At 36.0% G+C, this 17865-nt stretch overlaps 1 protein-coding gene across 1 annotated transcript in view; it reads right to left on the bottom strand.

The window, feature by feature from the left end:
• Positions 1–16466, bottom strand: part of oprm1.L (opioid receptor, mu 1 L homeolog) — a 60200-nt gene extending 43734 nt beyond the window's left edge. The window contains exon 1 of the mRNA XM_018262964.2: positions 15676–16466. Within this exon, the coding sequence (XP_018118453.1) occupies positions 15676–15965 (290 nt within the window). The 5' untranslated portion in view covers positions 15966–16466. The remainder of the gene's footprint in view (positions 1–15675) is intronic.
• Positions 16467–17865: the final 1399 nt, after the last annotated feature.

The following is a 17865-nucleotide window of genomic DNA, read 5'->3' as shown; positions in this document are numbered from 1 at the left end:
CAGTTACTTTTCCCATTCTAATGCAACAATTGCCCTACTCATAATGATAGGAAATAAAAATGATGTGAAATAACCAGCATTCAACAAAGATTACACAATATATACATATGCGGCTATGCAGCAAAATGATGCATTTTTTTATACTGCACAGATTGCTTAAAACTGGGGGGCTCATTGTCAAAACCTCTCTTTTCATAGCTTATGTGCAGCTAGACATTGAGAAGATAAAAAAACAAGAGTAGAGGCCCTCCAAAATCTTTCTGACTATGGGAACAAATCTTTGATCACCTATGATTAAGTACCGTGAGGTATTTAGAGAGAAAAATATTCTGTGTATGCAGATTCCCCCCGGAGCTCATCTGACTTGGATGGATTCTGTTCTCAAGCTAAACTTGGTTACTACTACCCTGGCCTTGAAGGCGGAGCCACCTGCTTGGCTGTAAGAGCAGTTCATTGTTTTTTTGTGCTGTGTAGAAATATCCCTATGCTCTCCTGCGGGTAACTCCCTTTAAGATAAGTCTATAAAAATCTTGTGATGTCTTTGTTCAGCGTTCAGAATCAATGGAGCTTGTGTCAAATAAATGTTATCTTTTCCTTCAAGTGGTCTCTGGTAACTGAATTTCCACAACAGTTTGATATATGTAAAACTTTATGGGATTTATAAGTTTTTTCATATGTTGATAAATAAATTAAGAATTTCATAGTGATATTTGTTGTGTTGTAGGATTTTAAGTAGTTTATAGTGATTTTGTGTTGTAGGATGCCGGCCATCCCGCCGGCGATTTACATAAAAAAAAAAACTGTTGCCCTTGTCTTGTTAAAATAATTGTTAAGCTTCATTATTGTTTCTTGCAATCCTATTTAATTCTCAGGCAATCACAGAGAATAACCTCTACTGTAATTGGCAGGAAAAAAAAGCTAATTTAACTTGATTACATTTTATTCTGTCAATTAACATGTGTTCTAATCAGATTTACCTATACTAATCATTAGTCCAAGCTGGTAACTAACATTGTTAATCTACATTAATTTTGTACTTTAATTGGCCTAGGCACCATGTTGTCAAACTGTTACATTTCTGTGGCTGTGCTCTCTCTCTCTCTCTCTCTCTCTCTCTCTCTCTCTCTTTCTCTCTCTATATATATATATATATATATATATATATATATATATATATATATATATACAATATATAGCCTGCAATAAGTGCTGATTTAATAATCTCAAGAGGAAGATCTGTAATCACATAGATGTCATTTTACCTTACCTGTATTGCATCTCCCATTTAATTTCATCTACCAATCAGATTATTCTGATTGACAATTATATGTTCATATCTTACAGCACTATAGATGCCAGTGATTTCTAAAGAGAAAACATCAATAATTAGTATTCTCTGTCTTTCTGCTTTTGGCAAGTACCGACCAGCAAAGATAATACTAAAACATTTTACACCTAAAGCTAATGCTGCTCATTAGACAAAGGGGAAGAGGTTGTCATACTGAATAGGAATGATAAGAGCAAATTACAGTGTGACATAAGGGCTTTTGATGTTCCATCATGATCGGGCTCCCTGATGGTAATTTTCATGAGCATCCAGTGCAACATCTAAAGCAGATAAAGCCAGTGGGCTTGCCAGTAATAATAGGAATGAATAGGGATAAGTTGAAAGAAGCATATTTCTGCAAATATAATTTGAAATCTAAGATAAACTATTGCAGTGCAATCTGTATACTCCCAACAGAATACAGATATGGAATCTGTTATCCAAAATGCTTGAGACCTGGGGTTTTCTGGATGAGATCTTTCCATAATTTGTATAAAACATTCATTAAATACCCAATACGCTTGTTTTGCCTTCAATAAGGATTAATTATATCTTGGGATCAAATACAATCTACTGTTTTATTATTACAGAGGAAAAGGAGTCTGTGGGATATGGTCTTCCATCTTAATTCAGAGCTTTCTGGATAACGGATTTCTGTAAAACAGATCCCATACCTGTATTCTTCCAAGTTATCATGCTGCAATAACTTTAGATTCATCCTATCAGCATATTTTAATTTTTTTTCGATCTAATTCGACAGGTATGGGATCTGTTATCCAGAATGCTCGAGTTTTCTGGATAAAGGGTCTTTCCGTAATTTCCATACCTACAAAATATCATTGAAAGATTAATTAAACCCAATAGGATTGTTTTGCCTCCAATAATGATCAATTATATTCTAGTTTGAATCAAATACAATGTACTGTTTTATTATTACAGAGAAAAAGTAAATCATTTTTACAAATTGTAAATATCTGATTAAAATGGAGTCTATGGGAGACAGCCTTCTTGTAATTTGGAGCTTTCTGGATAATGAGGTTCCAGAAATTGGATCCAATACTTATACGTATCTAAAAAGATGGGTGAATTTAATAAAAGTCAGTAAGGAAATACATATGATTGGAAGAATGATCACTTTTTATGCGTATTAGCAATTATTTAATATACATTTTGGTAAACCACAAAAATGTATAATGATTAATTTGCTGAGGATTACAAAATTAACTTTTGGTTTTGACCTAGTTTATTTTGCTAATGACATTGATTCCATTCCCCTAGAGTATCTTGGTTCTAGAAGCACAGTCAGTGTTAATTAACAGAGGCAAATATCAACCTAAAAGCATGATGTTTGTGAGAAAAACAACATTTTATTATACAGAAGAGGGACACGGTATTACTCGTATCTTTAATTAGGTAAGAAAGATGGTACAGATATGGTACAGGTATGGGACCTATTATCCAGAATGCTCAGGACCTGGGGCTTTCCGGATAATGGGTCTTTCTGTAATTTGGATCTTCATACCTTAAGACTACTAGAAAATAATGTAAACATTAAATAAACCCAATAGGCTCATTCTACTTCTAATAAGGATTAATTATATGTTAGTTTGGATCAAGTACAAGCTACTGTTTTATTATTATAAATAAAAAGAAAATCATTTTAAAAAATTTGGATTATTTGGTTATAATGGAGTCTATGGGAGACGGCCTTTCCGTAATTCGGAACTTTCTGGATAATGGGTTTCCGGATAACGGATCCCATACCTGTATTAGTTATCTAGAAAGCTCAGAATTACAGAAAGTGCATCTCCCATAGACTCAAAAATAATTAAAAAATTTAAAGCATATTTTCTTTTTCTATGTTATAATAAAACAGTACCTTTTACTTGATCCCAAGATATAATAATCCTTATTAGATACAAAACAATACCATTGGTTTTATTTAACACTTAAATTATTTTTAATAGACTATTTTTAATAGACTAATTTTAATAGGCTAAATAACCATTTATTAAATTTTTTTTTTGGGTTGGGCTTTTTGGGGCAAAAACAAATTTTTCATGAAAAAAACCCTCTAATCTTTTGGATTTATTATACCCCTATGCTGCAGAAAGCCAGAATCCGAAAATCTGCCATCTTGAACCTGTTGAGGTTATATATAATGGCAGATGCCCCTATCCCAATTAGAAGATCCTGTATCATGGTTTGCACTGGGTTTAGCCCAATATACTGAAAATTCAGGGTTTTCAGGCAACAACCCAAAAAAAAAAAACAACAAGTGATTCGGGAGAAAAGTAAAAAAAAATTTGTACCGTTTGGGTTTTCGCTTGATTTTATCCAGTATTTTGCCAATCGGATTGTTTTTGTTATTTTTATGTTAAATAAGGCAAAATCATGGATGGGAATTTAGTCTAACTTTTTTTTTATTTAAAAAAATTTGATAAAATCGGATTTTAGTAAATCGGATTTTAAAGTATGGAGATCCAATTGACAGAAAAACCCCTTATCCAGAAAACCCCAGTTACTGAGCATTCTCAATATCAGATACTTGTATTATAGAACTATAAATGTGGTCTCAGATGTATAGAGAATATTGCTGTTGGTGTTTAGCCTATATGTGTCAGGGACAGGGTCCCCTCAGAAGATAACCTTTTAATATGTAGTACCGTATGTTGTGTAGTAGTGTACAATGGCAATTGTACAATGTAAAAACTAACTACGCTCTGTCTATATAGGCACTACTACTAGCCACTTTAGCTGACAAAGTGTTTCCTCATACTAACCCAAGAATTATATTTATAATGGAGTCCTCGATTGCCTGTTGATTACCAAGGAGGCATGAAAGCTTTGTATTGGCTTTCATTACAACCAGAAAACAAAGTTTTGTCAATCAATGTCCCTGGTATGGGATATTTTAGGTAATGTAAAGAGTGATATTCTGAGACAAGCTGCAATTAGTTTTAATTTTTTATTATTTGTGTTTTTTTAGTTATTTAGCTTTTTATTCAGCAGCATTTTTGTTTCAGCAGTCCGGTTGCTAGGGTCCACATTACCCTAGCAATCATGCATTGATTTGAATATGGAATATGAATAGGAGAAGGCCTAAACAGAAATATGTGTATTAAAAAGTAGCAATGACTACTTTTCTAGCCTTAGAGAGCATTTATTTTGTTAGATTGGGGTCAGCGACTCCCACTTGAATGCTGGAAAGCGTCAGAAAAATCAAGGCAAATATATAAAAAGAAAAAAATCAAGACCCATTGAAAATTGCTTAGAATTAGCCATTCTATAACATACTAAAGTTATAGAACACTTAATAGCGGGGACTTGCGACTACAAATGTAAAATAAAGAAGGAGAACAGGTTGTGTGAGTTGCTGGGGTCCTCATGTCAAATTGCAACTAAACATCTTTCCTCCTATTATGGTTAAGTAAACATAAACAAAAAAAAATCTCACCTACCTGATTGCCCTGGGGAATTTGGATGAACCACCCACTGACGCTAATGCTGATAACCTTTGAAGAGGAGTGATCAAAACTGTGTACTGATGTCATTTTGTGCTGTACCCAAAATGTTGCCTCTTGAGACAAACAGCTAATTTGCCTTAGCACATTAACACCTATGTGCAGTCAACAGTGTACTGCTCTGATATAATAAATATTACCATTAGTACTCCTCTAAGTGCTCAGAATGAAACTGTTAGCCAGCTGCTTAAAACCACTTTGGTGAAACCTTGAATTATTTGCATGTATTAATAATTCATCTCCAATTCTCTGCAGCAGCAAGTGAATACTAATATCAAAGGACCTGCCATTTAGATGAAGCTAAAAAAAAATACGTCAAAATCTAGTACTTATTATAAATGTCAAAATACTTAATTATAAAGTCTTTATAATTGATATGTAGCTTCAGGGGCATTGCTTTTCAATTACCTTCTCTATTCTCATATTACTCCACAATCTTTGTTTATCTTTTTCTTTCATTTTCTATCTTTTCTCCTTTTGATCATTCCCTTTTGTTTTCTTCCACATTCTTCCTTTATTCTATTTCATCCTTTTATCTCCCTCCTCTGTCTTTTATTCTCAGATTAATGCTTGCCATATCTTGTCCTTTTGGTCCATGTCCCCCCTTCCTCTCCATTTCCTTCCCTTCCTCTTTCCTGTCTACTCTTCTCATCCTCCTTTTTTTATGCTCATCCTACTACTATTCTCCACATGTCTTGTCTTCTACTTTTTCTACTTCTCAAACTTCTATTCTTTTTCATCTTTTTCGTCATTCTCTGGTGCATCTTATTCTTCATTGTGTTTCCCTAGTTTCGCTTTTATCTCTACTTTACTGCTCTCAGGTCTTTCTAGATGTTTAATTGAAATAGGGTGCTGGAGTTGCAACAGGTAGCCTTTATAATTGTGAAGACCTGCGTATTAGTACATGATGTGACTGTTTCCAAATCGTAAAACATATGACATTGCTCACACAGCATGATGTTCACATTTGGAAGCAATTAATGTATGCATGTGTGTGCAGCAGAAATGTAGTCTTGTTTGTTTGAACAACACAAAGACCCAGCTTGTCAACCTTGGAGATGGTGAAGGGCTTCTATGTTTATTTATCATACTATGTCCTTGTTTCTATACATACACTATTTATTAATAATATTATGTAGAAGTCTCTGAGATATCTTTATAGAAATGTTTGCTGGATACACTTTGAACTTTATTATTATTTTAAGATAGCAATGGAATTATATCTACATTTTCTCATACTCCTTAGAGCTCTGTGAGTTTCTCCACCACCATTTTTCCCAGTCAGAAGACCAGTTAGATAATGTTTGCAGTGAGCACATATTTGCTGTCCTGAATACTCAAGTAACAATATAATGGTAAATATTACACCAGTGTTTCTAAGATATATGTACTTTTAGGTGTTAACTTATTATACAGCTTCAATGGCAATTTGCATGAGAGCTTGAGTTTGCTTTGCAAAATATTCCTGTAGCTGGTTCTTGACATTATAATGTTATCATACATTGTCTAACGAAGGTGGATGGGTGTTCAAATGCTGAAATCAGGGATTGGAATCTAAAAAGTTAAAAATTAAAAACAAAAACAAATGTATTGTTCTCTCCCTAAATCCTTACATTCAATGATGTGCACAATGTCTCTAACTACAGTAAGCAAAAGAAATCTCATGTACCCTTCATTGTAAACTTTGGATGCACTGAATCCTGTGTTTGGGATTTGGCAAATCACAGTGCTGTAGCAGAATGCAGTCATGTGACTTTAGTCCCACCAACCTCTTGGATGTCGCTCCCAGTGGCCTTAAAGCAGGTGCTCATTTGGAGACAAGTTTTGGTTGCATAAAAACCAGGTGTATTGCCAAGCAGAGCCTCCTGTAGGCTGCCAATCCTCATAGGAGCAACCGATCGTCAACCACAGCCAATAATTTGCACCTCTAGGAACTTTATGCATGATTGTGTTGCCCTCCAATTTTTTTACATCTGAATGTGGCTTACAGGTAAGAAAGGTTGTGGATCCCTGCTTTAGACCGACTAGGGAAATCGACACTAATTTGTACACATTTTGTGCATGCATTCTTTCACTGGGGTTTCACTATTTATGAAAATTAGGATTTGGATAATAAATCGCTTTGTGTGTGTGGCCAAATTTGGCCAAAATACAATAAAACAAATGGATTTGGTGCATCACTATTGCGAGCTAATTAAACACAGATTTCTCTTCCATTTGTAGCAGTTTGGATTTGTATTCCACAAATATGTGGTGTTACCCAGGATCTAAATTCCCTTCATAACTGAATAAATACATTAAACCACTGTTTATGTTAAAAATTTAGCACCTTGCCACAAACACAAAAATATGGTTCATCTGGTGTAAAGGTAGTTGTAACTTTGCAAATAAGTTTTGAACAACCATCCAAACTAAAGCTCTATGGGAACATGACAAGGATTCCATTTTTCTTCTGACACAAATGAAAACTGTCAGCTATGTTTTGTGTAAGGTCAAAAAATACTGAATAATTTCTCTACAATTATATAATAAAATGTTAGTTTTTTGTTTGTGTATCCTTATTATAATTATTAACATATAATTTATAAAACTCCAATATATTTTGCAGCTCTGAACAATAGACTTATGGGTTCTTACATTGTTTACTTTCTTGGCAATCTTCCAAATGTTGCATTACTTACTATTTAACGCAAATAAGTAAGTGCACTTATATCTGCTACTGTATTTCAAAATGATAAAACTAATGCATTTGGCTTCATGATAGTATAGCAAGGTAATTATTCTATGTTTCAGTCTCTCCTTTCATATTTGTGGATGCTGCTGGCGCAATTTTGGTATCTTTCTATATAATGGTACGTGGAGCTAATTGAAGTTGAAAAGAAGATAGAAAGAAAAATAGTGGTATTGTAAAAAAAAAACACATAGTAAAGTCAATGAAAGGCAGAAAAGTAAACCCTCTTTAGGGAGGGGGGTTAGATTACCAATTTCTATTGAAAAATGTATGTTTGCACCTAAAAACACCTTTTCTAAAAGTGAACACAATAAATTATGTTAAAATATATTATTTGCCTATAATTTTGCCTAATCTAGAGTTTCTATTTTTTGCCATGCTAAAGCACTTAAAAGTTCGGGGTTTTTTTCCCCTAAGCATCCTCGCCGTTCCCTTTATAAAAAGGAACAGAGCAATTTGTTTAGTGACCCTTACCTACCTTTAAACAAACAAACCCCTCCCTTTGCTAAGCAGCAGGGTTTAAGCAGCTCATTATTAGAAGTACAAGTAATTTGTTTAATCAGCCCTCTCTGTGCCCTGCTGGACCAGGAAGTGACAGGGAGTGCTAAAGTGAAACTGGTTTAATCCACACCTCCCAACTGTACCGTTTTCAGCGGGACAGTCTCGCTTTTGACAGCTCTACCCGCAGTCCCACGTTTGTACTGAAAAGTCCAGACTAAACTAGGATACTTTTGTAACAATTTTGAGATAAGCAAATACGTAATTCTAACAATTTAGATTAGGAGGTCCCTTGGGAAAAGTTAGACTCACAGCTTAAATGGCAATTCACGTTCATTAGCAAAACTATAATAACTGGAAAAAAAACCACAGAAACATGTTGAAACTGTCATAACCTCTAGAGGACATTTCTTTTTGAATTAGTAAAATGCGTCACCAGCGAGTAACTGTTTCCTTAATTTGTTCTGATTATCTGTGTTAAGTGATGGTCATTTGCTAATGAAAATCTTCTCAATAGTCTGCTAATCATAGTATGCCTTAAATTTTTGAGGTTTAGGCCAGGGAGGTCTGATAACAATTAATGACTGTGACTTAAAGGAGAAGGAAAGTCATCTTGCACTTGGGGGTGCCAAATGTTAGGCACCCCCAAGTGATTGTATTTACTTACCTGAAACCCAGCAGGCACCATGGAGTGATCTTCTTCTGGCTTCTTCTTTCTTCAAATTTCCAAATAGCCGACTTTAGGCACCCAAATGCAAGACGACTTTCCTTCTCCTTTAAAGGTGTACCACAATATTTGGAAAACTGTTTATACAGTGACTGCATACTATTATTCTTCCCTACTGACCAAAGTCCCCTATAATAATAAGATTACACTCCCCATGCTGGATGTAGGTAGCCATATCTCGACAGTAATAAAGAGATCCAAACATAACAAATCACTGAATTGTGGCAGATTTGAGAATATTTTTACTGTGGCAGCACTAAAAAGTCTATAATTTTATAGTATTGTGTTATCCGTCTCTCTTCTTTTCTTCGTGTGCTTCTTTCACATTTCATTATAAGTAATGTAATAGTTTATTTACTTGCTGTAAAAATATTATAAAGCCTTTAACAAAGTCAATATAATGACAGGGTAGCTTGATAAAAAAGAAACTGCAGATATTGTATTGCTACTACATTTCGAGGATATATATATATATATATATATATATATATTTCTACTTTTATTTAAAGAAGGTACATTTTAAAAGATAAAGTAGATGACAGAGTTTGTAAAATAATTTGCTGTTAATGTTTATAATAAAAAATGCCATTAGAGTTCTGGAAGCTTATGCAATAAGAGTTCAACTGGCACATCTATACATGGGTTTGTATTCTGTGGGAGAAATCATGTTTGTATTAAAACAAAATGAATCACCATCCTTCACTGTCCACCATATGAAATCAATGTCCATATCCTAATTTTGTGTTTACCACTCACTCATACTGACTGCTGTTTTGGTATCTTACTTCAGTGATTAATCATGACTTCATGATTCAGACACTTATTTGCCTTAAGTCTTGAAAACTAAGCAACATATGGAGAGTGTGATTGGTGATCTAGAGCTAGATCCAGGGTAAATCTGACATTAAATTTAGAATAAAGGAAGTGTGCCAGATAATAAAAAGGGACAAACCAAAATAGTGATTTAACCTGGGGCCAGATTCAATTCAATGGAGAAAATCTAATACAAGTAATTCAAAAATAAACAACTGGACCAGTTGTTTATTTTTGAATTACTTGTATTAGATATACCATGACCTGGATGAATGAAAATCTTCATAGTCAATGGAGAAAAGTTATCTCATGGTTTATCACATGAAAACTCATGGACGAGATTCAATATGAGGAGGAAAAACTTTTCACTTTTTTCCCATAGAATTTAATAATTTTCATGTGATAAACATTGAGATACGTTTTTCTGAACTGAATTGCATCTCAAATTGAATCTCTTCCATAAGTTTTCATGTAATAAACCTTTTACTCACTGTATTGAATCTGGCCCAATTTAGGGGAAGAGGCATGGAGCAATATGAAGTAGTAATAAACAGGACTTCCCTCAAAAACAAATGTCTTAGGCAGAGGTTTAAAGTGTGCCAGATTCAATTCAATGAGAAAAAAGTTATCAAATGGTTTATCACGTGAAAACTCATGGATGAGATTCATTTCAAGGAGAAAAAAACTTTTCTCCAAATTAATTTTTCCCTCTGCAGACCTAAATAGCATTTTCATGTGATAAACCATGAGATACGTTTTTCTGAAATGAATTGCATCTCAAATTGAATCTCGTACATGAGTTTTCACGTGATAAACCTTTTTCTCACTGAACTGAATCTCACCCTATATTTTAAAAACTTAATTTTAATATAATTCAGTACTTCCTCTTTACTTCTACCTCTGCTCTAGAAGCACACTTAGGGGCACATTTACTTAGAGTCGAATATCGAGGGTTAATCCATCGATCGAACAAAATTCCTTCGATCAGAAATTTGCTAGAAAGCCTATGGGGACCTTCCCCATTGGCTAACATTGATGCTCGGTGGGTTTTAGGTGGCAAAGTAGGAGGTCGAAGTTTTTTTTAAAGAGACAGTACTTCGACTATCGAATGGTCGAATAGTTGAACAATTTTAATTCGAATCGTTCAATTCGAAGTCGTAGTCGAAGGTCGAAGTAGCCAATTCGATGGTCGAAGTAGCCAAAAAAATACTTTGAAATTCGAAGTATTTTTTATTCTATTCCTTCACTCAAGCTAAGTAAATGTGCCCCTTAGCCTCACCTAATCTTTGTCAAGGATGCCAGGAGGTACAATGAAGTGTTGAACTATTAAAGACTTCACCAGTTTGATTGAAATTGATATATAAAAAGAAAGAAAGAAATACTGTAACACTGAGAAGAGAAAAAAATTGGAAAGGAAGAAGAAACAAGAATCCAAAGAGAAGAAAGAAAAGAAAGGAGAGGTAAAATGAAGTAAAAGGTTTTTGTCTGACTCCCTATATTAGTTTTATGAAGTAGATAAAGATGATACAAATAGAAGCTATGAGTAACTACAAGCTTTAGGAGCTCAGTATCAGTCATTTTCTGCATCTCCAGGTTATGGCAGACTAAGGCGGCCTATTTACTAATATTTGGAGTTCCTTTTTTTCACAAATCTTGTTTTTCTCTAAAAATTTGATCTTTTATTTCTCTAAAAAAAACAAAAAAACTCTAATACAAAACTTTGCCAAGTAAAAGCAGTTGAGGTCCCATAGAAGTCATTGGGAGCTATGCTGATCCTATCAGACCTTTTTTGTGCCTTTGAGACTTTTAGAGCTTTTCGAATATTTTTTCAATAATAACTATCTGAAAAACATTAATTCTTAAGAGGTTTTATAGATATTTTTTACCCAGATTCAGCATTTTTTTTTCATTTGTGCTTTTTATATTCAGATCTTTTAATAACTTTCATGGCATTCTTGGTCTTAGAGAAATCGTGGTTTCAAAAAGCTCTGACACCACTAAAATTCAACCTTTAATAAACAGGCCTCTAGGTTTCTGTAGGTTTTTTTCTACCAGGTAGAGAAGACAGAAGCAAGAGCAGGAAAGAGACTTAAAATAGATGAAATGAGAGAAGAGATGCAGAAAATATAAATGGAGATGAATTGGACAGAGCAGAGAAAAGAGCTATGTATGTGTATGGTAGAGACACAGAGAGATTGAAAATAATGGCAACAGATAGAATGAAACACAGGAGAAGCAGTGTAAGACTGTAGTTGAAGATGAAGATAACTGAGAAAGAAAGAGGTGAAAAACAGAAAGTGAATGACAGAGGGACTAATGGTAGGGAAGAAAGCACACACCAGAGATAGGTATAATGAGAAATTGAGTCAAGATGAAAATAGGGAGGGGAAATCCAAGCAGAATCGAAAGAGGAAGTAAAAAGAAAGCAGAGTGGGAAGGAGCATTAAGAAGAAAGGAAGTGGAGTGACTATGAAAGGGAAGTAGGAGGAGTTAACCTGGAAAAGGGAATACCTTGCAAAAGCACATGGCTAGAAGAGAGGGACTAAAGAAAAAAGAGGTGGGATTTGAAATGTGAAATAGAAGCTTACAGACAATGTAAATAAGAAAGAAAATTATGGGGGAACTAAAAGACTAGTTAAGATAGTAAAAATATAGAATTCTCTCCAAGAAGGCACCGGATACCTATTTTACATGTTTTATAAACTAAGAAAATGCACATAATAATAATTTTCAGAGTTTAGGGTGGACTAAGATGAAGAAAAACAAAAGATAACAGTAGGAAAAAGAATACAGGTATGGGACCTGTTATCCAGAATGCTCAGGACCTGGGGTTTTCTGGATAACAGATCTTTCCGTAATTTGGATCTTTATACTGTACCTTAAGTCTACTAGAAAACCATGTAAACATTAAATAAACCCAATATTTTGGTTTTGTTTCCAATAAGGATTAATCATATCTTGGTTCTGATGAGATACAAGGTGCTGCTTTTTAATTGCAGAAAAAAAACAAAATGTTTTAATAATTTGGAGTATTTGGATCAAATGGGGTCTATGGGAGATGGCCTTTCCATAATTCGGAGCTTTCTGGATAACAGGTTTCCAGATAACAGATCCCATACTGTATGAATAATATTAATGAACAACTTGGTCTTTCGCTGTATAACAAAATGAACACACTTCATTGAGTTCAAGAGGATTTAAGCTTTATTTGTAAAGTCCCATTTCCCATTTAACTTAAAGCCTAAGGGTTTGGAGATGTTAACTTCCTCCATATGTTCTGATAAATCAAATGCGTAAATGATTACACCAATCAGGTGAAAATATCAAAGAGAATACAGTGGAAAAGCAATAGTTCCCTGTATTCATTTTATGGCTGGCTTGGTGCTGGATCAATATAAAGTCATATATTTTGTCACTTGTCAGTAGCTACTTCATTAGAGTACAGTAGTCACATCATTACAAACAGACCCTCAGATAGCAAGGCAAGGAATATTCTGGGCAGTGGCTGATCTATGTGCAAGTGAAATAATAAATGTTACTGTATTGTTTACAATTATACAACAAAAAATAACAGTGGAGATAATATACGAATAGCTCCACTCCTCTTCAGCCAGCTTTTCAAGAAAATACAATAAAGCCGTTTCTGCATCCCCACTCAAATGGATCTCTGGCTTTGAAACATAATTGGACTGTGTAAAACTGTCTTTGCTATTTTATGATCTTGTATTTCTGCTATACCTATGTATATAAATCATGCACATACAACTATATTAATATGTCAGGGATGCTGTGTAATACAGAACCAATTACTAGTAAATGGTCAGCAATATGAAAAACAAAAATACTCACTATTTTTTAATCTTTCCAGGTAAATTAATTTGCTTAAAAGCCCTGTTGTAGTACAACTCATCAATATCATATGATCAGAACTGATGTGAGGAGTCATTTACAGAAGCCCCAGATGCAACTGCACTAAGGAGGGTAAAATCTCTTATTTACGTTGCACTTGAGCCTGGGGTATAGTTATGATCTGCATATCTGCTTCTGAAATGTATTAAAAATGTGGTGCAAAGTGCAGAAGGCAGCACTGGCAGGTACAAGGCAGCCCTGTACTTACTACTTCTCAGTGGCGCACAACTTGTCCACCCTTCATGAATACAGAGCTGCTGAACACAGACAGCACTGTATTCATTCATTCATTCAAAAAGTGTGGGTCCTTGGAGTTCAAGGACCTCTGTTCGTGGATGCTCATGGCAGTGCAGGGTGCAAAGCACCACAAACTTGCAACTTTATTTGTACACTATGCACCAGTGGTGCACTTACTGGGGGTGCAATCACACCTAGGCCCCCACCCCCTTGAGCCCTGGCAGAGCTACTATAAGTCTAATTGCGAGAGGCAGGGTAGGGGAAGATTTTTTGGGGCGTGATTCATAGATGGAATCTGTTGGGGGGCCCAGGTGCACATCCAACTACCGGGCCCACTGTAGACTATTTACACCACTGCTATGAACCCTGCTCCACTAATTGTAAACAAGCCCTTCAGTGTCTTATCAAGAAAGGAAAAAGGCAAATATACAAGGCATAGTGTGTGTGTGTTTGTCATAAAGACTTTAGATTGTTAGCTCCACTGGGACAGGAACTGCTGGGAATGAAATATAGTCCCTGTAAAAGCATTGCACAATATGTTGACACTATATATAAATAAATAAAAAACAATAATAAAGGAAAATAAAAAAGCTAAGTACTGTTCAAGGCCTCACTCTATGGCAGTGTAATAAAGCATCTTGTGCTGACCACAGTAAATTGCTTACATATAGTACATGTGCACTGAATTATAAGTAGGAAGCAGCCTAATGTACATGAATGACTGACCACTTGAAGGACCCATAGTGCAAACCTCCAGTATAAAAAAAACAGGACAGAATACTCATTTTACATTCAGTTCAATCCTCTTAGCCATGGTGGCTTGGTTTGGAAAACGTTTTCTGGTTTCTGTTAAGGATATCACATCCAATAGATGGCACTGTGTACATACAGTTTCACAGATTATTATAAGGGAAGAAAAAAAGTTACTTATAATTAATGGCAATGCCTTCATACCTCGATAGCAACACCTTTACTATAATGTCTAATGGGAACAAAATGATTCCATCTATCTATCTCTCTATCTGTCTATCATCGACTATTGCTATATTGCAACTGAAGCTTGACATGTGATAAGTTAATTGTAGTTTATTTACAAATACTGTAAGTGCAGGTGGGATCAAGCCTTTGACTGTCTCGTGAGTGTGTGGGGTTTAGAGGGACCTGTTCGAAGGTTGGCTGTAGGGCAGGGCACAGGGAAACTTTATATTTCTTTCTACCAAGACCATGGACCCTAGATGGCATGTACTATACGTTTTGCTCCATCTTTAGCAGTTGGGAAAAGGCACTCACTGTATATGGATACCTAAGAAACATAGGGCAGTATATACATCTGTACAAATAATAAAACCATTGCTTCTAAATGAAACAAGTCAGGTTGTAAGTGGTCTGATTTGATCGCATCCAAGAGTTTGAGGTCTGTGGCTTCCCAGTGTGATAGAGAATCCAAGGAGAAGCGCTTGCCATTTACAGTAAATAATACATGTTCTCTGGTAAGTAGCAATTAGTGAGAGTAATCGGACTGCCTGGGAGAACTCAGTCTGAGATATGCCTGGGGTGGGGTGCCAGGCAAGAAGGAGGGGGCACTGGATCAAGCCCTTACCTGACAATAACATACATGATAAGTAGGACTCACCTGACAATAACATACATGATGAGTAGGACTCAACTGACAATAATATACATGATGAGAAGAACTCACCTGACAATGAAATACATGACCAGGACTCACCTGACAATGACATACATGACCAGGACTCACCTGACAATGACATACATGACCAGGACTCACCTGACAATGAAATACATGACCAGGACTCACCTGACTATGACATACATGACCAGGACTCATCTGACTATGACATACATGACCAGGACTCACCTGACTATGACATACATGACCAGGACTCACCTGACAATAACATACATGACCAGGACGTTGCCAAAGAGTCCCATCACGCAGATCATGGAGTAGAGAGCGGTGATGATGATGGCTATGATGATGGAGTCGCTGTCCTCAGGGAAAGTGTCAGAGCGGTTGCACAGGTAGGACAGGTTGTTGTCATCCAGTCTGGTCCAGTTCCCCATGCTGATAACCGGACACCTCATGGGAATGTAGGAGCCATTGTCACCCCAGCCGCTGATGGAGCTATTGAGCAGGCTATCGGCAGATCGAAAGGAACTGGTCGGGGTACCGTCCATTTTGAGCTTAGCTTGAGTGCTAGTTTAGTGCTAAGAGGCGCTAGGATGTGAGCGCTGGATGTAGAGCGGCTCCAATGAGACTCTCCTCCTCCTCCTCCCGCGCTATTGCCGCTGCCCCTTCTGCGCTCCCCCCTCTCTTGTCACTCACTGACAGAAAGCTCTGAGGCGGCAGCGAGGGATCAGGGAGCCGACAAAGCGCTGGGAAGCCCTACAAGGAATTGGCGTTTCCTACAGTGCGAGAGCCGAGCGTGCGGCTTCTCTTCCAGCTACAAACCCTCCACTTCTAAGTCCCCTCAGCAGCCACATATTATATACACCCCGCCTCTTCCGACCTCCTCACCAGCAGCCCCATTAGTATCTCCACCGCCGCCAGGCGCTAATTCATTCGCATTTTGGCACAAGGGAGCTCCTAACTAGCGGCTTGCTCATCTGCAGCCGGGCAACAAACAGTTAAACACAGGAACATACACACTCGCTACACTCCCAACATATACACACTGATAACATATACATACTCCAACAACTCTGTACAATCTATCACACCAAGGCTTACACACTCACTCACACAATCACTCACTCACTCACCAGCAGCAGCAGCAGCAGCTAACATCACACAATAGTTTTCATTTGTCCTTAATCCCTTGGAAAAGAGAAATGACTCAACACAAACGTGAGACATTGAATGATATGAGATGAGCTTGGAGTAATATGAGATGAGCTTGGAGTACTGACTCCACTACAAACTGCAGCAATCGCCTGGCCAGGTTGGGAGGTGCTGTATTGTACAGTTTATAGGAGCACTTAGTCTTACTTACTATATTCCCAAGCCCAAGTGGAAAGACAATGTGTTCTTACTTGCAGCTGCATACGTTAGGTACCCAGAAATCGCTTGCTTTCTGCACTTTCTGAAATGTATTGCGATTGGAAAGACACCTATCTTATATAATCTGCCTATCTCTCTGTCATCATCCATCTATCTTTATTATTATCTGTCCCATTGACTGTAATCCTTTCTTCCCCTCATTTATCCATGTCATCGTCTATCTATCTCTATTTCACTATCTGCCCCATTTTACTGCAATCCTTTCCTTCCATCCTTTCTCATTTACCAATATCATCTATCCATCTTTCCATCCAACCTTTACTTAAAAAAAAACATTTTAAGGAGTTTCATTGTCAGAAGATACAGCAAAACAATTGTCACAGTTCTCTCCACACAAAATACATTCTATCTATCTATCTATCTATCTATCTATCTATCTATCTATCTATCTATCTATCTATCTATCTATATCATCTATCTATCTATCTATCTATCTATCTATCTATCTATCTATCTATCATCTATCTATCTATCTATCTATCTATCTATCTATCTAATCATCTATCTGTTATCTATCTATCTATCTATCTATCTATCTATCTATTTATCTATCCATCCATCAACTCTATCTCTCTCAGTCTATCTATCATCTATCCATTGTTCTTTCTTTCTTTCTTTCTTTCTTTCTTTCTTTCTGTCCCATTCTTCTGTAATTACTTCCTTCCTTTCCCTCATTTATCAATCTATTATCTATCCATCCAGCCTATCTATCCATTAATTATATCTATCTATCTATCTATCTATCTATCTATCTATCTATCTATCTATCTATCTATCATCTGTCTGTCTATCTATTCTATCTACCCAATGTCTATATCTAATTACTTCCTTCCTTTCCCTCGTTTATTAATCTATTATCTATCCATCCAGCCTATCTATCCATTAATTCTATCTATCTATCTATCTATCTATCTATCTATCTATCTATCTATCATCTATCTATCTATCTATCTATCTATCTATCTATCATCTATCTATCTATCTATCTATCTATCTATCTATCTATCTATCTATCTA

The sequence above is a fragment of the Xenopus laevis genome, chromosome 5L, assembly GCF_017654675.1.
Source record: "Xenopus laevis strain J_2021 chromosome 5L, Xenopus_laevis_v10.1, whole genome shotgun sequence".
Classification (NCBI taxonomy): Eukaryota; Metazoa; Chordata; class Amphibia; order Anura; family Pipidae; genus Xenopus; species Xenopus laevis.
This window is presented reverse-complemented; position numbering and strand designations above follow the sequence as displayed.